At 40.1% G+C, this 21866-nt stretch overlaps 1 protein-coding gene and 1 pseudogene across 1 annotated transcript in view; both read left to right on the top strand.

Moving 5' to 3' along the window:
- Positions 1–21866, top strand: part of ARPC1A (actin related protein 2/3 complex subunit 1A) — a 36220-nt gene that overhangs the window by 7145 nt on the left and 7209 nt on the right. Inside the window, exons 2-6 of the mRNA XM_006150167.3 lie at positions 2643–2735; positions 4220–4324; positions 12843–13065; positions 15903–16010; positions 20062–20274. Of these exons, the coding sequence (XP_006150229.1) occupies positions 2672–2735; positions 4220–4324; positions 12843–13065; positions 15903–16010; positions 20062–20274 (713 nt within the window). The 5' untranslated portion in view covers positions 2643–2671. The remainder of the gene's footprint in view (positions 1–2642; positions 2736–4219; positions 4325–12842; positions 13066–15902; positions 16011–20061; positions 20275–21866) is intronic.
- On the top strand, positions 16489–16971 carry LOC106735037 (40S ribosomal protein S15a pseudogene; annotated as a pseudogene).

Below are 21866 nucleotides of genomic sequence, written 5' to 3'. Positions count from 1 at the left end.
TTTTTTTTTTTTTTGGAGAGGTTTTTGCTATAGGGTGTGTGCTCACCAGAAAGAGAGAGACAAAGAGACAGAAAGCGAGAAATCACCCCCTGGGGTGATGGCCACACCGCAATCCCTTCTCCATTCTTCTCTCAGGATCTTGGGCGCACACGCGCCCAGCATGAGTTTAAGCCACCGGGTCCAGGACTCGAACCATGGTTGGCTACATGGGAGTCCAGTGACATAGCCATTACGCCAACTGCTGGTCCTGACCTTTGTGTTCTTTACAACATATAGTAGAGCTATTTCTGCTTTCCATTGTGATCAAGATTAATTTCTGCTTTGTTGACTGAATTTTTATTGTTCACTTTACAACCCTCTGGTGGCTTTCCATTCATTTCCTGCTTGTATCAAGATTTCTGTGTCACATTATGATCTCCACCCTAGGTTAACATAACTTATATTTTAAGTATTTTGAAACTTTAGTTTGTAGTAAGAATTCCTCTAGGAAATGATAAAGTCGTGGGTAAGAGAACACTGCCCACTCTTTGAAAAATTTTCCCCTATTTCAGATGATCGATCACTTCAGTGGAATCTATAAATTAGAGAGATTATAAATATAATTATAAATTATAAGTAATTTAGTGATGTTTTGCAGAGTCATACTTTTTTTTTTACTTTATTTATTTGTTTGACTAGAGAGGGACAGAGTGAGAGTGAGAGAAAGAGAGGAAAAGTGAGAAAGCAAGCCACCAAGTCCAGGACTCAAACCATGTTTGGCCATGTGGGGGTCCAGCACCCTCAACCACACTTCCCCCCAGCCCCAACAGATTCCTACTTTTAATTTAGTTATAATAAAAAGTTTAAAGAGAGGGCCAGCCGGTAGCACGGTGGTTAAGGCACTGTACTCTCATGTCACCAACCACAGTTAGAGTCCTGGACGTAATGGCTTGCTTTCTCACTTTCCCCCTCTCTCTCTGTCATAACTCTCTGTTGAGAACATGTGTCCTATAGCAAACTTAAATAATAATAATAAAGAAAATAAATTATTTTTTAGAAAGTTTAAAGACAGAGCTGTTAGGTGGCGTGGTAGTTACAATGCTGGACTCCTGCATGGCCAGTCAAGTCCCAGACCTGGCGGCTTGCTTTCTCATCCCCAGCCACCCCCTGCTCGTGTCTTTCTCTGGTAAAATTAAAATATAAATAATAATAGCAAATGAAATAAAATAAATAAAAATATATTTTTTTAAAAGTTTAAAGAGAAATATCTCAAATACATGTATACTCTGCCTACATTGATTGATTGTTAACATTTTGCCATATTCATGTAACACTTGTCCTGAACAATTGAAAATAAGTTACAGAAGACATCATGACAGTTCATCCCTAAACACTTTGTCATCTTTACATCCTTGAAGCTAGGACATTCTCCTACCTAATAGCAATCATCATTATCATAATTAAGAAAATGAAAATCATCCATATGGTTATATGATATCTAGTTCAAATTCACGTGTTCCTTCTTGTACATGTGTCCTTTGTGGCTGTTTTTAAAAATACAGTTTCCAAAAAGTTTCATTTATTGAATTTGATTTTCATAGCTCTTTTTAAATCTAGAACAGTTCTTCACGCTACTCTACCCCCTTATATTGCTTTTTTGAAGAGTACAGGCCAATTCTTGGGAACCAGCAGTTAGCGTAATGGCTATGTCACTGGACTCCCACGGAGTCGACCACGGTTCACGTCCTGGACCCGGTGGCTTAAAACTCACGCCGGGCGCGTGTGCGTGCGTGCCCAAGATCCCGAGAGGAGAATGGAGGAGAGGGGATTGCGGCGTGACCATTCCCCCGGGGGGTGATTTCTCACTTTCTGTCCCTATGTCTCTCTCTGTCTGTCTGGCGAGCGCACGTGCCCTACAGTGAAAATCTCTCCAAAAAAAAAAAAAAAGAGTACAGGCCAATTCTGCAGAATAACACACATTCTGACTTAACTGTTTATATCCTTCTGTATTGCTTAACTCATTCCTCTCTCCTTCATTTTCTGTAAAGTAGAAATAGATTCTGGATCTCAATTGGAATTAGAGTAAATATATTTAGCATAAATACTTTATAGGTAGGGTAACCATATTCCCAGGTTTCTCCAGTATAGTCCTATATCCTGTTGTCATACAATAATTATTAATAGGACCTCTTTTGCTCTCAAAAGTATTTTGATCTGAATTATAAAAATAAGACACTATTTATAAGTAATGATTGGCACCTGGAGTTTTCTATCAGGAGGTTCGTCAGGTCAGATTCTTTCATTGTTCATGACACTAAGTTTGATCACTCAGTTAAGGTGGTAACTGCCAGATTTCTTTATTTTTAAGGCATATTTTTCCCTTTGTAATTAGTAATTTGTGGGAGGATAATTTGAGACTGAATTTCCTATATCCCAACTATCCTTAATTCATGATTTGAGAGCCCATTGAGGATCCTTGACAATAAATTTTACATTGGTGTTTACAGTACTAATTCTTTTACATTATTAAGTTTCAGCATTGAGATTTATTCTTTTTAATAGGAGAATAGTTTTATTTATCCTCATATATTTCAAAATCCTCAGACAAACTTAAATATTAGTTTCCTGACATTTTAAATGCTTTTTTCTCTTGCTCATTGCAGCTTTCTATCCTTCGAAAACACTAAGAATTATGTCCCTGCATCAGTTTTTATTAGAGCCAATCACCTGTCATGCCTGGAATAGGGATCGTACCCGTAAGTATGCTATTATTAAGTTTGCTTCTTTATTTTAGAACCTTGGATACAGTTCAGACCCTTTTAAGTTTCACATATCTCAGTGTTACACATGAGAAGAACATAAATCTTTTGGTGGATAATTCAGAAAGAAAGTAGGTCAGTCCTTTGGCTTATGTACAGAGAAACTGAGGCCCAAAGTAAGGAAGAACTTCCTATGGCTACACACTAAATAATGTCAGAGGCATTGCTAATACCCAACCATTTTAACTGCTTGTGTACTACTTTTTCTACAGGATCATTTGAAAGATAGTTTATATCAGAAATATCTTTCATTACCCGAAAACCTAGTGTCTTGAATGGTTGTGCAGTAATCCCATACTTGTCTAGTACTGAGTTAGGATATGAGAACCTGGAAATAAGCTGTTACAGAGACATGGGTTACTCCTGAGATACTGATAGAATTACTGTTTTTATTTTTTCTTTTTAGAGGTTTGTGCCTTAGGGCATATGTGCTTGTCAGAGAGACAAAGGCAGTGAGAGGGAAAGTGAGAAATCACCCCCCCATACACTCCAGGGGGGATGGCCACTCCACAGTCCTTTCTCCTCCATTCTCCTGGGATCTTGGGCACATAAGGACACATACCCAATGTGTTTCAAGCTACTTGGTCCAGACTTGAACTGTGGTCGGCCATGTGGGAGTCCAGCAATGCAGCCATTACACCATCTGCTGGCCCCACTACTCAGAGAATTATTAACTAGTATTTACTATTGAAATTTTTTCATAATAAACTTGTGTTTCTAGTTTTTAGCTCTAACAAACAAGTAAAGGATGGAGAAGTCTCTAAGCAGTAGGCACAGTTCAGCCAGCAGTATGACAGATCATATAACAAGGAAGAGGCAATCAGAATAGGAAAATACAGTCAGATATACAGTATTATGCCCATGAGTTATTTTTAAAAAGGTAAAGTGATGTACAATCTTTTTAAAATAACTTTATAATTCACATTTTAAATTGAACTCAGTGGTTATTAGTATATTCACAGAATTATGTAATAGTCACCAATATCAAATTTCAGAGTATCTTCGTCACCCCAAAAAGAACTCCATACCTATTAGCAGTCACTCCCAATTCCCCCAATATCTCTCAGTCCTAGACAACCACTCATTTACTTTTTGCCTCTGAATTTGCCTATTCTGGACTTTTTTTTTTTTGTTTTTTAATTTGCTATAAAATATGTGCACTTGTCTGGTAGAGAGAGAGAAAAGGAAAGAAAACACTGGAGAAGAGGGGGTAGGCAGTACAACACAATTCCTTCTCTCAGGATTTTGGGCATGCATATACATGGGCCTGGTGTGTCTTTCAGGCCACCAGGTCCAAGATTCCAACCTTACTGTTGGCTATTTGGGATCCAGCCACCTTAACTACCATGCCACCATTTGGCCCATTCTTGGTAACAGTTTTTAAGTTCAGATGTTAACTATTATATTGACTTATTTTGCAGAGATTGCCCTTAGCCCCAATAATCATGAAGTGCACATCTATAAGAAGAACGGGAGCCAGTGGGTGAAAGCTCATGAACTCAAGGAGCACAATGGACACATCACAGGTAAAGGAAGATAGCCATGAAGTTAGGACATTATTTCTAAAGTAAGCACTCTTCCACTCAAATAAAGAGCCTGAAGTAAGTCGGCCATAATAATTAAGGTTGTACAACACTACATTTTCTTTAGATGATTTGAGAAAATTTCATAATAATCTCTGCTGTTAAGCGCTTCTTGTAGCCTAGCTGGTACCTAGCAGTCTACTAGTGTTATGGAGAGCACTGAACCTACTCTGAGGACTAAAGAGTTTAGATTAGGAGATGAAATTTAAGGCAAAAACAAGTCAACTTAAAAACTTGAGCCAAAATGTTCACAGGTGCTGAGGGAATGCATTATCTTCCGAACGTTTCCTTTACATTTGTTTTTGGAGTGTGAAAGTCTTCTGAAAATATTCAAAAGAACAAGGAGTAATACAGCAAACACCCATATAACATTATCTGCCATCAGAATCAATAACTTTTCTTCTATACCATGAAACTTAAGGAAAATGGATATTATAATGTTATTCCAGATAATGGAATGTCCCTTTTCACCAGCAGTCTTATTTCTCTCCTCCTGAAGGTAGTCTAAAATTTGTTATAACATCAGTTCAGACTACTTTTAATACTTACATACATGTATGTGTGCATGTATTTATAAGCAATCTTTAGTACTGTTCATTAGTATTTTTTTTTTTTGGAGAGGTTTTTGCTATAGGGCGCATGCATTCGCCAGAACGACAGAAAGAGACAGAGAGACAGAAAACGAGAAATCACCCCCCAGGGGGGATGGCCACGCCGCAATCCCTTCTCCTCCATTCTCCTCTTGGGATCTTGGGCACGCACGCACACGTGCCCGGCGTGAGTTTTAAGCCACCAGGTCTGGGACGCGAACCGCGGTCTACTACATGAGAGTCCAACGACATAGCCATTACGCTAACAGCTGGTCCCTTCACTAGTATTTTTAAATGTTGTTGTACATAAATGATGTCATTATCATGCAGTTCCTGCAGCTTTTTGCTTCAACATTTTTTCTAAGATCTATGTTGCTGTATCTAGATCCTTTCAACTATTTAGCATTTACTATCTCATTTATTTACCCTTCGCCCATTGAAGAACGTTGAGATTATTTCTAATTTTGCCATATAATATTGAAGTACTAAATCAATGATTTCTGTACAGATCTCTTTGTTTATTTGTGTGAGTGTTTGTAGATGGATGTCTTGTTACACCACAGGGGGATGCCCCTCATTGACTTTCTTATGCATTGTCAGATGCTTTCATTCTCAACCTCCCATATGTGTGTAGTGCCCGTCTAACCAAATCCTCCCATTCTTGATGTGGTCAGACTGTCCTGAGTTAAAGGCAATGTCTCTGAGTCCTATTTTCCTGATTAATAGGAAGGTTGGGCCAGCCTGTGGTGCAGTGCTTAAGTTGTATGGATCCCACATGCCTGACTGCATGGTTCAAGACAGGGACTGGAAGCTTGAAAAACATGCCGGATGCATGTACATGCCCAGCATCCCCAAAGGAGGGAGAAGTGGAAGTGAAGGGATTGTAGCATAATGCTCCTTAAGGAGTGCATTCTCACTTTCTCTCCCTCTCTCTCTCTGTCGCTCTCTCTCCAGCGAGTGCATACACCCTCTGACAAATTGAAAAAGAAAGAAAGGTTGAGCTTTCAGGTGTACATTAGCCATCTGAGAGTTTTTCTGGTCTCTCATTCATAACTGCTGGCCATTTTCCATTGAGTTTTTTTTCTTTTTCTTGTTTACACATAAAAGACTGAATTTTAAAGCATGTGGTTCTGAGTGGTTCCTGAGTGTACATTAACTTTCATCTTTGACAAAAACTATCAATAAATAGCTGGGATAGGACCAGCAGTTAGCATAATGGCTATGTCATTGGACTCCCACGTAGTCGACCACAGTTCGAGTCCCTGACCTGGCAGCTTAAATTCACGCCAGGCGTGTGTGCACGCGTGCCCAGGATCCCAAGAGGAGGAGAAGGGATTGCGTCATGGCCATCCCTCTGGGGGGTGATTTCTCACTTTCTGTTTCTCTGTCTCTCTCTGTCTTTCTGGTGAGCACACGTACCCTATAGCAAAAATCTCTCCAAAAAGAAAAAAATAAATAAATAGCTGGGATTAGAGGTAGAAAGCAGAGTAGGGCTACACTTTACTAAGCAAATGTCAAAAGAGTAGGAATAAGAGGTGAAGATGGAGAACTTTTTACAGTGGTTTTTCAAATTTAGTAAACCAAATTTATATACTAAATTTCAAGAAGAATTTGTTGCTTTGTTAAGTCATATCTGGCTATTAAAAAATAACAACAACACAAAAGCCAGGTGCTAGACTCACACGTGGCCAACCACAATTCTAGTCCCAGACCTGGTGGCTTGAAATCATGCCCAGTGTGTGTATGAGTGCACCCAAAATTCCAAGAGAAGATTGGAAGAGAAGGGAGTGTGTTGTGACCATCCCCTATAGGGGATGATTCTCACTTTCCCTCCCTCTATGTCTGTCCAGCAAGCACACCTACTGTATGGCAAAAATCAAAAACAAACATATTCACTTATTGATCTGTTTAGAATTCTCTTGTTCTTTGATGTTTACTGTTGTTTTCTTTTTTATTCCATTTTCTTATTTATTTATTTTTATAGAGACTTTTGCTATAGGGTGCATGTGCTCACCAGAGAGACAAAAAGCAAGAAATCACCCCCCAGGGGGGCTGGCCATGCCACAGTTCACTCTCCTCCATTCTCCTCTCAGGATTTTGAACATGCATGTACACGGTCCTGGCATGAATTTAAGGCACCAGGTCCAGGACTTGAACCATGGTAAACCACACTGGAGTCCAGCTACATAACCATTATGCCATCTGCTAGTCCCTTTTATCTTATTTTTTGGCAGACTTGGCTTTGAACAGTTTAGCTGAGCTAGTCAAACTTATTCTCAGGCCAACTGAGTGCCATGGTAGTTAAGGCACATGGCAACTGTGCAGTTTGAGTCTCAGACCCAGTGACTTAAAAAACATGGTGGGCATGTGCGCTCTCCAAAATGCAGAGAGGAGAATGGAGGAGAAAAGATTGCAGTATGATCACTTTATCGCTTTTTCTCTCTTTCTCTGGCAAGCATACATGTCCTGTAGCCAAAAACAAACAAAATTAAAACTTACTCTCCGTGACTTCCCCTCTCCTTGTGTTCAAGTGGGCAGGACTTGTTACTTCTTGTAGTGATTTTTTCTTTTAAATTGAACCATGGAATTTTGCCTAATCTCTTAAATGATTAAAGATATCCTTAACTAAATCAGAGAGAAACAACATATTGTGACATTCCACGTACTTTAAAATATTATCATGCATTCCCCAGCAAAAAACTTGAGACCACCCTTGAACCAGCAGGTGGCATGGTGGTTGAGGTGCTAGACTCCCTCATGGCCAACTGAAGTTCAAGTCCTGGACTTGGTGGCTTGCTTTCTCACTCTCCCTATCTCTCTCTGGTCAAATTAAAGAATAATAACAAAAAATAAAATTAAATAAATAATTCTTTTTTAAGGGACCAGCAGTTGGCATAATGGCTTTGTTGCTGGACTCCCATGTAGTCAACCATGGTTTGAGTCCCAGACCTAGTGGCTTAAACTCATGCCAGGTACATGTACATGCTTGCCCAAAATCCCAAGAGGAGAATGGAGGAGAAAGTATTGTGGTGTGGCCATCCTCCCTGGGGGGTGATGGGGAGCAATGGTTCCTTTAAAAAAAAACCCCTAAAAAAAAAAAAAAAAAAAAAAAAAAAAAAACTTTCTTATTAAAAAAACAAACTTGAGACCACATTTCCTTTTTTTTTTTTTTTTTTTTTTTTTTTTTGGTGTCTGATTTTATCAGGGAGTTGTGTGCTCCAGGGTGAAGGGGATTACCCACTTACACATGTGAAGACTGGCCATACCACGATTCCGTCTTCCTTAGTTCTCCCTTTTTCAGGATTTTTGGCACACATGCATACATGCTTAGTGTTTTTCAAGCCACCAGGTCTGGGACTTAACCCATGCAACCAGCCTCATGTGTTCCATCTACCTTAACCACCACACCATGGTTGGCCCTGAGGCCACCGTTCTTGCCTTTACCAGTGATTCATATGTGATGCTTATGAGCATTGGGAGCTGAGTTTATTACCAAACCAGCACCAAAGACATCTTTTCTATTTTTGTTGCTATTGCTTTCCCATGACCTTATTTCTTTTAGGTTTGGCCTATTTTAAGTCCCATTGCCCGTGGCATTATGACCTTAGAATAAGAACACTGATATTTTAAAGTGGAGTTTTAGCATTAGGAAATTCTTTGAAATGAGAAAAGGCAAATATGAAAAAACAAAGAAATAGCCAAAAATGTGAAATATTTATTGGGTCATTGGGAAAGTCATGGCATATTTTTCTATGCAAAAATGCATCATGACTTTCTAGACAACCCAGTAACTATTTTCTTTTCTCCTTTACTTTTCTTTTGGTGGGAAGGAGGGGTTTCTTTGTGTGTGTGTCTGTGCCTGTGTCTGTGTGTGTTTGTGCTTTTCTTTTAAGAATTATTTTATTTATTTATTTATTTAAATTTGACCAGGGTGGAGTGGGGAGTGAGAAAGCAAGCCGCTAGATTTGGGACTTGAACTGTGGTCATTCTTGTGGGAATCCAGTGCCTTAACCACCACGCCACCTGCCAGCCCCTTTTGGTGTTCTTTGAACTGAGCCAAAATCTATCTAAATGCTCAAGTGGCTTTTTTTTTTTCTTTTTTTTTTTTTTGAGAGGTTTTTGCTATAGGGCACCTGGGCTCACCAGACAGACAGAGACAGACAGAGAGATAGAAAGTGAGAAATCACCCCCCCCCCAGGGGGGATGGCCATGCCACAATCCCTTCTCCATTCTCCTCTCGGGATCTTGGGCATGCGTGCACACGCGCCCGGCGTGAGTTGAAGCCACCGGGACCGGGACTTGAACTGCGGTCGACTACGTGGGAATCCAGCTACATAGCCATTACACTAACTGCTGGTCCCTCAAATGGCATTTTTTAGATATGAAAAAACTTGTTGGAAAAAGTCTATATATAACTCCGTAGTAAGAGACCAATGATCAGACATATTTTCACAGAAATATAGTAACTGCAGGGGGGAAAAAGATTTTCTGAAGCATTCTAGAAGAAAGACTAACCATTATTACAGAAAAAAGGAATATGGCAAACATCAAAGGGAAGTCAGAGTTCTGAGGTTTCTTTTTCTGTGATTTTGTTATTTTGTATTAAATATTTTATTTTTCCCTCTTTTAAAAAGTATTTTATTATGGAAACATTCAAATATGTCTTTAAAATAACATCATATAATGATTATCCAAATTATCAAGTGACAGCCAGTGTTATTCTTCTCAACTCACTTTGACCTATCCTGTACTCTTTGAAGCACGTTCATCCTTCCAGTACCTTATTTTTAAATTTTGTACCTTCACCAGAGAGTGAGCAAGCAAAAGAGAGAAAGTACTTGTCATAAGTAATGGTCATGCCACTATCCCTTCTCCTCCATCTCTCCCTCCTTTCACAAAATAGTATCCTGAGGGAACCAGCAGTTAGCGTAATGGCTATGTCGCTGGACTCCCATGTAGTCGACCGCGGTTCGTGTCCCGGACCCAGTGGCTTGAAACTCATCCGGGCGCATGTGTGTGCGTGCCCAAGATCCCGAAAGGAAAATGGAGGAGAAGGGATTGCAGCATGACCATCCCCCCTGGGGGGTGATTTCTCGCTTTCTGTCTCTGTGTCTCTGTCTGTCTGGCGAGCGCACGCGCCCTACAGTGAAAATCTCTCAAAAAAAAAAAAATAGTATCCTGTACTATTTTGAAGCATATCCTATTATAACATTTCATATTTTAATTTGTATTTCTCAAAGATAAGAATTCTTTTTTTCTAAATAATAACCAGTAATTGTTTAGTAATAGTAGCTTTCAATTGGGATCCAGATTTAGTTGGTGTGTCTCTAAGTCCCTGTTGTGTTTGTAGAAATTTTATTTTATTCTCTATTTTTGTTAAGAAAATAGAAAAACATTGGATTATTTGTCTAGTAATGTTCCCAAGAGCCCATGTTGTACTAATTATAGGTCTATGTTTTATATTCCTCTATCTGCTATACTTCCTGTAAATTGTGGTTGAAGGTGGGCAGTAGTAGATGTCTTATGGAGGCATGAAATATATGCCTTTTTTCTATGATGTTAGCAACTGTTAATGATCAGTTCTTATTTATTCAATGGCAGCTACAAAAGGTCATATTCTAAATCTATAATTTCTTTTATTAGCTAGAATACTTTTATAAAAGGGAACCTTAACTTTGTCTGCCATTAGTCTGTAGATATAGTCAGTCAGAAAAGACAGTAGATGGCTTGATCTCCCTCCCTATCCTTTAAAGTTTTCAGATGTCCGGGCCAGCAGGTAGCGTAGTAGTTAAGACTTTGGATTCCCACATGGCTGGCCATGGTTTGAATCCTAGACCTGATGGCTTGAAACTCACCCTGGGCATGTTCGTGTGCATGTTCAAAATCCTGAGAGAAGAATGAAGGCAAAAGGATTATGGCAGGCAATTTGTCTCTTTCTGTCTCTGTCTCTGTCTCTCTAATAAGTACACGTGCACTATAGCAAAAATCTCTCCAGAAAAAAAGTTTTCAGATGTCTGGAAAACAGGAAAAAAGATATGAAGTAAAATTACAAAGAAATGAGAAATTTACTGAGTATTTGCTGTTTCTATCCCTCTTTTTTAACAAGTAAATGTTTAAAAAGTTAAAAGCAAATGGTATATAAAATAATTGGGACCATGACTATAGTTTTTTTTTTTTTTTTTGGAGAGATTTTCACTGTAGGGCGCTTGCACTCGCCAGACAGACAGAGAGAGACATAGAGACAGAAAGCGAGAAATCACCCCCCAGGGGGGATGGTCACGCCACAATCCCTTCTCCTCCATTCTCCTCTTGGGATCTTGGGCACGCACGCACACGCACCTGGCGTGAGTTTTAAGCCACCAGGTCCGGGACGTGAACCGCGGTCGACTACGTGGGAGTCCAGCAACATAGCCATTACGCTAACTGCTGGTTCCCCCATGACTATAGTTTTATAGCACGTATTTTCTTTTTCTTTTTTTTTTTTTTTTAAGAGGCTTTTGCCTTAGGGGCTATGCACTTACCAGAGAGAGACAGGCACAGTGAGAGGGAAAGTGAGAAATCACCCCGTAGGGGATATGGCCACGTGGCAATCCCTGCTCCATTCTCCTCCCAGGATCTTGGGTATGCATGTTGAAGTCACTGGGTCCAGAACTGGAACCACAGTTGGCTGTGCGGGAGTCCAGTAAGATAGCTACTACACCATCTGCTGGTCCTATATAGCATCCATTTTCAAATGGTTACAGAAGTAAACTCGTAGGGACCAACAGGTAGCATAGTGGTTAAGGTGCTGGACACTCTCACATGGCCGACCAGGGGTTGAGTCTTGAATGTGATGGCTTGCTTTCTCACTTCCTCTCTCTCTCTCTCTCTCTCTCACCCTTTATACTGAAATCATTTTTACTTACCTTGTATCCTGTTTTAGTTAAATGCCATGTAATGGACTGTCAGTATTATGTAATGAGGTCTGCTAATGAATTAATAAAGTTATTTTCAGACCAAAAATAACCTATTTGTTAAGGTTTTTGTCATAGGGTACAGGTACTCACTGGAGAGAGACAGGGAGAAACGGTGAGAGAGAAAATTAGAAATCTTCCCCTCCAGGAAGAGAGAGCCACACCACAGTCCGTTCTTCTCCATTCTCCTGGGATTTTGAGCACTCACACACACACATGCCCAGTGTGATTTTCACGCGTCCTAGTCCAGAACTCGAACTATACTCAGCCATCTTTTTTTTTTTTCTTCCTTTTTTTTTTTTTTTTTTGGAGAGGTTTTTGCTATAGGGTGCGTGTGCTCGCCAGACAGAGACAGACAGAAAGCGAGAAATCACCCCCCCCCCAGGGAGGATGTCCACGCCGCAATCCCTTGTCCTCTATTCTCCTCTCAGGATCTTGGGCACGCACGCACACACGCCCGGCGTGAGTTTAAGCCACCGGGTCCAAGACTCGAACCACGGTCGACTACGTGGGAGTCCAGCGACTTAGCCATTACGCTAACTGCTGGTCCCTACACTCAGCCATCCTAATCAACATGGTATCTGCTAGCCCCCAGGCCAAAATAAATTTAATAAAGAGGAAAGAGAAAGGGACAGAATCTTCAGACCTTTAGGATCTTTAGAAACCTGTGAATGAGTGGAAAGGATACTCCATGCTTAGTTTTGTAAACTGTGCCATTATAAAACTGCATTATGAAGCTACTCTATTCTACTTGGCCTCATAGAGGATGTTGAGTTCCAGACACTTTGAAGAGAAACATTCTTGCCTTTGTGTAAGGTGGTGATCAGGTCCACCTCTGGTCCCACCATGCCAGTGCCCACTATATCACAGTCAATTGTTATTGACCGGAGAAACCCTTGACCTGCGTCTCATTTTCAGGTATTGACTGGGCTCCCAAGAGCGATCGCATCGTCACTTGTGGGGCAGACCGCAATGCCTATGTCTGGAGTCAGAAAGATGGTATCTGGAAGCCAACCCTGGTGATCCTGAGAATTAATCGTGCAGCTACTTTTGTGAAGTGGTCTCCTCTAGAGAACAAATTTGCTGTGGGAAGTGGAGCACGACTCATTTCTGTTTGCTACTTTGAGTCTGAAAATGACTGGTGAGCAACATCAGAACTTTTAAAATCTTTTATAAAATTTACATTTGGATTGCTGTGTTTTTGGTGAGGCACAGTATGAAGGTTTAACTATAACTCTTAATTTTTCCTCATCTAGATTTTTCTTCCCTCTGAAATTCTCAATTATCTCTGAGCATTTTTCTTTTTTTTTTTTTAAAGAATTATTTATTTATTTCCATTTGTTATTGTTGTTTTTTTTTTTTCTTTATTTGATGGGGGGGAAGGGAGAGAAAGGGAAAGGGAAAGTGAGAAACCAAGCCACCAGGTCCAGGACTTGATCCATGGTTGGCCATGTGGGAATCCAGCGCCCTTATCCACCACACCACCTGCTGGCCCCATCTCTGAGCATTTTTCTTTCTCATGTACACATTGAGTCAAATCTCTCATTTACATAGAGCTATTGTTTGTTTCCATATTTTGATCTCCTAACTTGTTTATTCTGCAAGATGCTATCGCTGTTCTCACTCTGAACTGCTCAAGTTGTTTTCTTACTCTCTGCCACATGAATGGTAAACTTGAAAGAGTGCCCTGAGAAATCTTTTTTTTTTTTCACTATATCAATTCACTTAAAATGTTTAGGAGTCTTACAGATAACATTATATTTTCTTTAAAGATTATTTGCTAATCAAATCTGTGTCTTGGTATAATATTTTACTTGTTGAAGCCATTAATGTAAAAATCTTAGAAGTGTAATCAGTCCATTGTACTTTTTTTTTTTTTTAAACAAATCACTTACAGCTGAGCCAGTCCAGATACAAAGGTTTATTTATGGCTAAGTGGCTTATTTTAACCACTCCATCTTGCTTATTTTGATAAAACAACTCTATTCTTCCTGGCATGTACTCAGAATGGATGGTAAATATCTTTCAACATGGACTTTTCATTTAATACAAAACCAGCAATGTTTGTATTTCTACTAAAAATAGCAGAGTACACTTTACCCTTTGTAGTAGTGTTTCTATTTATATTCTACTGGAGCATTGAAAGGAAGGGATTATCATGTTACACTTGTACTTTTGTAAGACCTCAGAAATTTTTATTCTTTGGAAAGAAGGTCTGGATTACAATAAAATTGAATTACAAATTTAAGACATGCTCTTTTTTGTTAAGAATGTGTGAAAAATAAGCCTAACAAGATGTTGCCTGCTGGAAATAATTTGGAAAGTTCATTGATAATTCTTACATCACTGAATTTTATATCAACTAACAATCCCTGCAGTCTTGTTAACATACTTATAAGACACTTTTCTTCGTAGGTAACATTCAACCTCGTAATCATTTACATTTTTATTCATTGAGGAAAAGTCTCAAATATAGGTAAATGGAGTTTTACCATGATACAGGTGTTATTTTTGAATTATCAGTTGTTTTGAATCATCAGAAAAGTTATGTATTTTTCTGTGTTTTTCTATGCAAAAAATGCGTCGTGACTTTTCTGACAACCCAATATTATATTCAGAGCAGTTTCTCTGATATAGAACATGTTTATTGGTTTGACATGAGTACCTTAAAACAACCACCCAGAAACTATAATTCAGTCATATTAACCTATTATTTGCTTGCCACTTTTTTCCTTAATTAAAAAAAAATCTTAGGGACCAGCAGTTGGCATAATGGCTATGTCTCTGAACTCCCATGTAGTCGACCACAGTTTGAGTCCCAGATCCAGTGCCTTAAACTCACACTGGGCACGTGTGTGTACGTGCCCAAGATCCCAAGAGGAGAAAGGAGGAGATGGGATTGGGGCGTGGCCAACCCCCTTGGGGGTGATTTCTTGCTTTCTGTCTCTGTCTTTCTGGCTAGTGCACACGCCCTATAGCAAAAATCTCTCAGGAAATAAAAAAAAATCTTATAAAACAAATCAGAAGTTGTCTTTTTTAGAATAAACTTTAAAGAATATCTTTTAGCATTTAAGGAAGGACATTTGACTCAATGTTAAGGCTTTCATCTCGAACAACCAGACATCATTAGTTTTTAAACAGCAGTTTGGGGGCAGAAATTGAATTAAATAAGCCAAAATAAGGACTGATTTTAGACATAAGGGATGATCTCTAAATGGTGCTGGAGAATTTTAGAGGCTAATCCTCAATAAGAGGTTCTTCCAATTTCTTGGTTGTGATTTTTCAGTGGATAAAAAATAGAAAGGATGTGTAGCTTCATGGAGACATATAAAGGAGATTAAGCTTTTACAATTTTGATTTACAAATCAAAATTTATACCAAATAAAATATCACTGAATATTTGTAAAAAAAAATTCAAGTTATTTTGGGTCCAGTCGGTAACATGGTTAAGGCAGCTAGATCCCACATAACTGACTTTGCAGTTCAAGTCCCAGGCTCTGCAGCTTGAAAAATCAAGAGAGAAAAATGGAGAAGGGATTGCAGCAGTGCCATACCCCCTGGGGAGGTGACTTTTCACTTCACCTCTCTTTCTCTGTCTCTGCCTCTTTCTCTGGCAAACACACACACACTCTATAGCAAAAACTTAAAAAAAAAAAAATTGCAGGTCATTTCAGTTTTTATCTAAATAACTTCACATGTAATCTAAGATTCCATGGACAATACCAGAGCTAATCAGTTTGTGTACTTACTAAAGCATGCGCTGGGAAGCAGCTGCTCTGATGAGCATGTCAAAGCTGTGAAGGTAGGAGAACAGGACTGTTTATGGTTCTCCTTTTTGTCTTTGAGAAATGCCTCTCTCTGGCTGGAGACCTGGTAGCCCACATAAGAACCATGCTTAGATGTTTTCACACTTGTAGGTGATTTTGGGTCTGTGGCTTTATGTGCAGATAAACTAAAACAGTGTTTCTTCTCATGTAGGTGGGTAAGCAAGCATATTAAAAAGCCGATTCGTTCCACAGTCCTTAGCTTGGATTGGCATCCCAACAATGTTTTGCTGGCAGCAGGATCATGCGACTTCAAATGCAGGTAGGAACAAATAAGAACTGTTAGCTTGAGCTGTTTATTATTCATCCTTCAATAAAAATGTATGAAGTTCCTTTTCTTTGCAAGTTACTATGCTAGGCATTGTGAGAGACTTAAAAATGAAAGGAACTTGTGATCTAGAAAAGGAGCAAGTGTGTAAATCACTGAAGTAGAAGGAAGTGGGATGGGAGGGAGATGCAAGGGCAGGGTCAGGGAGTTTTATTCTTAGGCAGAATATACCTAAGAATAGAAGATTAGCAGGGAATCCAGCAGATAGTGTAATCACTGGACTCCCACATAGTCGACCGCTGTTCGAGTCCTGGACCTGGCAGCTCAAAACCCATGCTGGGCATGCTTGCATGCATGCCCAAGATCCCAAGAGAAGAATGGAGTAGGAGGGATTGTAGCATGGCCATCCACCAGGGGAGTGATTTCTTGCTTTTTGTGTCTGTGTTTCTCTAGAGAGTGTACATGCCCTACAGCAAAAATCTCTCTTTAAAAAAAAAAAGGCTCTTTCCACCATCTTTCTGTGCCGCCATAATGGTGTGCATGAATGTCCTGGCTGATGCCCTCAAGAGCATCAACAAGGCTGAAGAGAGGTAAACACCAGGTTCTTGTTAGGTCGTGCTTCAAAGTCATTATCCAGTTTCTAACTGATGATGAAGCATGGTTATATTGGCAAATTTGAAATAATTGATGACCACAGAGCTGGAAAAATTGTTGTGAACCTTACTGGTTAAATAAGTGTGGAGTGATCAGCCCCAGATTTGATGTGCAACTCAAAGACCTAGAGACATGGCAGAATAATCTGCTCCCATCGCATCAGTTTGGTTTCATTGTACTGACAACCTCAGCTGGCATAATAGACCATGAAGAAGCAAGACAGAAACGTACAGGAGGGAAAATCCTAGGATTCTTTTTCTAGGGATGTAGTACACATATACAAATAAAATGCCTCATTGGAGAAAAAAAAAAAAAGAGGGTTAGCATGTGCCCTCTCTTCTCTGTCCCTTTCTCCCTATCTTTTTCTTGACTACAGTATTATTGCTCTTTTCATATTTCAGACAGCAGACTCTGCAGATTCCAGAGTGGAACTAAGATAAACAAAACAGAGCTAAATAGTACACTGCTGAGCTATTATTGTGCTGTCATTTTCAGTTAAAGCTTTTTATTTGTCAGTAGCAGGAAGCTAGAAGAAATGCAGACACTGTACTAAGAGTTTTAAGGATTATACTATATAATTGCTTTTAAAGTTGTTCTTTATCAAGAGGCTTTTCCCCCCTTAGCTAAAAGAAAAGCAAATATGTGTTGTTTCATATTGACTACATGGTAGGTAGGGAGATGGGATGCATGTCTCTTCAGTATCTCTATGGAGAATTTCCAGAAAATCTTGCTGGTGGTTTATATCTAGAAATACTCAAGGGTGTGTGTGTGTGTGTGTGTGTGTGTGTGTGTTTAAGAATTATTTAATTAATTCCATTTGTTATTATCATTTTTTAATTTGACCAGAGAGAGGGGGAGGGAAAATGAGAAAGCAAGCCTCTGGGTCCAGGACTTGAACTGTGGTTGACCATGTGGGAATCCAGTGCCTTTAACCACCATAGCACCTGCCGGCTCCCAAAATACTCCTTTTTTTTTTTTTAAAAAAAAAAAGGTACGTGTGAGTGAGTGTGTGAGTTTAGCTACAGGGATGGGAGTTATGGTAGTCAAAGCACTTTATATTCTGGAGTTTTATTAGCCAGAGTCTTCTATCTCCTTTGGAAAATGGAAGCACTGAATTGTTATCACCTGGATTCTGGTAATAAACTAAAAGTCTGGCCTTGAAAATAGGTTAGATTGCAATCCTTTTCTTTTTTGTTTTTTAATTCATTGGGTACATGCATGAGAGAATGGACCTCCCTAGCAGTGCTCGTCATGCTATAGTCCCTTTTCCTCCAGTTCTCCATCTGATGGATTCTGATGGAATCCTGGGCACCCAGAGTTCCTCTGGTGTGAAGCTGGCTGGGCTGGGACTTGAAACTCTGGTCAGCCATGTGGAATATGGCTTTCTCTGCCCAGTGCCTAACTGCTATGTCACAAAGTCAGTCCTGTAATTCTTTTGTCAGTATTAATTTTCACTTGGCCAGAAAGTGGTATGGAGGTTAAGGCAGCTGGATTCTGCATGGCTACCTGTGCAATTTGAGTCCCAGACCTGGTGGCTTAAAAAACACACCAGGCATGTATGCATGTGTGCCCAAAATCCCAAGAGGAGAATGGAGGAGGGGGAATTGTAGTGTGACCATCCGCCCAGGGAGTGATTTCTCACTTTCCCTATTCTCTGTTTCTCCAGGGAGCAAACAGACTCTATACCAAAACTAAAAATTTTAATTAAAAAAAAAACTTAAAAATTTAAAAGCATTAATTTCCACGAATAAACGTTTTTTTTTTTTTGGAGAGATTTTTGCTATAGGGCACGTGTGCTCACCAGACAGACAGAGAGAGACATAGAGACAGAAAGCGAGAAATCATCCCCCAGGGGGGATGGTCACGCCGTAGTCCCTTCTCCTCCATTCTCCTCTTGGGATCCTGGGCACACGCACACACGCCCGGCGTGAGTTTTAAGCCACCGGGTCCGGGACGCGAACCATGGTCGACTACGTGGAAGCCCAGTGACATCGCCATTACACTAACTGCTGGTTCCCTCCACGAATAAACTTTGACTCTCAGTTCTGTGGGTATGGGTCTGCTCCATTCACCACCTTGAGTTGATGGACTAAGTATCACCAGCCACTGTCATTATGCTGATGTAAAAGCACAGTAACCCTAATGTCACATTATTTAAATTACAGAGGACTCATTGGTCTCTGCCTCTGTAATGCCCTGCCTCTTCCAGAACTTCTGCTGCCATTGTTATTGGGATGGTTAGGGGGAAGAGTACCCCAGTTCTTCTAGGGAGTCTACAAGTTCAGAAGTCTTCTAAAGAGAAAACTTTTCTTTGAAGTTAGAAGTATCAATAGCATTGAAGGGCTAAAGGGACTGAAAGGATAGATTGCCAGCTGTTCTCTTTTGTCCTTTTCCCTTTCTAACTCTGGGTCAAAACATCTTCATGCTTAACTGCATGGAATTAGAGAAGCAGGTGAGTTCATAAAGACTAACAACACCAGGTGTGAAGGATCTACATTTATCTCAGACTATTCTTGCCACAAAGAGTGAACAGTGGGGCTAAGAGTCAAGGGACTTGGTGGTACCTAACCTGTCACCAGCAGCATGGGAAGCCTGCCCACTCTTTTTCATTGGCCTTCCTTGGGTTTCTCTTTGGGTATCTCTCTATCTTTAAATGGGTTACTACCGTTGGTTTGTTGTGGGATGGCAAATAGTTACAGCTATCATATCGACTAGATGGGCTTCCTGAAGCACTGTGTTGACAGTGATGGTGAAGTAGCCAGGTTGGGACAAGCAGTTAGCATAATGGCTATGTCACTGAACTCCCACATAGTTGACCATGGTTCAAGTCTTGGACCCGGTGGCTTAAACTCATGCCAGGCATATGTGCATGGGTGCCCAGGATCCCAAGAGGAGAATGGAGGAGAAGGGATTGGGGTGTGGCCATCTCCCTGGGGGGGGTGATTTCTTGCTTTCTGTCTCTCTGTCTCTGTCTCTCTGGCAAGTGCACGCACCCTGTAGCAAAACCCTCTCCAAAAAAATAAAAATAAAAATACTGCAATCATTTAGCAAGGTCTGGCATGGGCAAGACAGGGATGGAGCAGCAAGGTCTTCCCAGAATGTGTGCCCAGAGGAGAGGGCTTTTGTGCTCATTATCTCAGAACCATACACCTAGATCCTGACATACTGTAAGTAATCTGTAAATATCTGTTCAATATGGATTTGCCAAACTAGGATGGGCCTGTAGGCCGCCCTTAGGAGCATTTTGTGCCCTCAGACTTTTGTGTCTCTGAACTTGTCCATCATTTTTTTTTTTTAAGTTAGTCTCTTCGTGTTCTGGGATACCTAATGGCCTTTGCATGCATCTATTTTCATTTGCTTTTTTCTTCTCTCCCTGCCCTCTTAACTGCAGAGTATTTTCTGCCTACATTAAAGAAGTGGATGAGAAGCCAGCCAGCACACCCTGGGGCAGCAAGATGCCTTTTGGTCAGCTGATGTCAGAGTTTGGTGGCAGTGGCACTGGTGGTTGGGTCCATGGGGTGAGCTTCTCTGCCAGTGGGAGCCGCCTGGCCTGGGTCAGCCACGACAGTACCGTGTCTGTTGCAGATGCCTCAAAAAGTGTACAGTGAGTATTTACCTTTTGTTTGGAAGGTAGAGAGCAGGGGTGCGATATCTCTCCAGCTGGGCTAAGATTGCCTTTCCTTGGGTGTAACTACAGGATATGAGTATGAAAATCCCAACCAGGGACCAGCAGGTGGCGTAGTGGTTAAGGTGCTGGACTCATACATGGCCGACTGCCTTTCAAGTCCAGGACCTGGCGGCTTTCTTTCTCACTTTCTCTGTCTCTGGTGAGCACACATGCCCTATAGCATATTGAAAAATAATATTAATAAGCAAAATTAAATAAAAATAATTCTAAAAAAAGAAAATTCCAACCAGAATGGTAAGGCAGCTTTTAAAGTTATAGACACATAGTTAAATCATCTGTTTGGGAAAGTTTAAATTACACAGATACAGCAGGCAGTGAATTTGGAGCACCTAACTTTCAAAATGTGATGCATTTTGAGAGCTATTTGTCTCAAGAGCCCTCTTAATAAACTTGGTATTAGAATTAAAGAACTAATACATCATTTTTAGCCTTTCCTGTAATATGCCTGACTTTTACTACATGAAATATTTATGTTGGAGAAGGGGAAGGATGAAGAAACTTCTTAATGGGAGTACTAATAGTGATTCTTGATTCTTCTGAAGAATCCTTCTGGTTTGCTACTGATAAGGATCCCTTCAAAATGGCCAGTTTAGTCTGTTACTCTGAACTCCTTATGGAATGCAAATATCAGCCACAAGTCTTAAACTAAATAGGGGATATTTTCTTATTCTGTGTAGTCAGCAAACAGTGACTTCATTAATTTGGGACTTTCATTCAATAACACTTAAAACCCAAGTTCTTCCTGTGTGTGGAAAAACTTGAATTTTGATGACTCACTGGTGAGTGGGCTATCTGTTCAGCCTTAAAAACACCTTGTTAGACATCAGAATTCACATTTGTTCATTATATGTTATATATATTATATGGAGGAACAGAGAATATTAGAATCCTTTCTCTCTTATGAATCATTGTTCTTTTCTGGTGAATCCTTTTCCATAGGCAACTAAGATAACTCACTGTTAAAGGTTTTGAGACTAACCAACCCGTGTATCAAGAATCAGTCACGTTGGATGACCCTTACTCCCTCTGCTGCACAGTGGCAGCAAAACATAGTATTTCAGAGACAATATTTTTTCATAACTGGATTAAATGTGAGGTTTTTTTTGTTAATTTTATGTTGTTTATAAGATCACCCACCCTGCCTCAAATTAAAGCAGCTGGATTCCACATGGCCAGCTAGCTGTGTGGTTCAAGTCCTGGGCCTGGCGACTTGTAAACACACTGGGTGCATGTGCCCCAAATGCCAAGTGAGTAGAGTATGGCCTTCCCCCCAGGTGGGTGATTTCTCACTTCACTTCTCTTTCTCTGGTTAGTACCTTATAGCAAACAAAAACAAACAAATCCCCCATCCCATTATAAGCGTAGTCTTTCAGAAGATTGATATATATGTGTGTATGTATAAACATTTAAATATTTTTTTCATTTTTAACACAAATGGGATTATGTACACTTTTTTTTTTTTTTTGGAGAGGTTTTTGCTGTAGGACACGTACACTCACCAGAAAGAG

Source organism: Tupaia chinensis, unplaced genomic scaffold (assembly GCF_000334495.1).
Source record: "Tupaia chinensis unplaced genomic scaffold, TupChi_1.0 Scaffold000279_1, whole genome shotgun sequence".
In the NCBI taxonomy this organism is placed as follows: Eukaryota; Metazoa; Chordata; class Mammalia; order Scandentia; family Tupaiidae; genus Tupaia; species Tupaia belangeri.
Note: the sequence above shows the minus strand (reverse complement) of the source record. Positions and strands in the feature narration are given on the sequence as shown.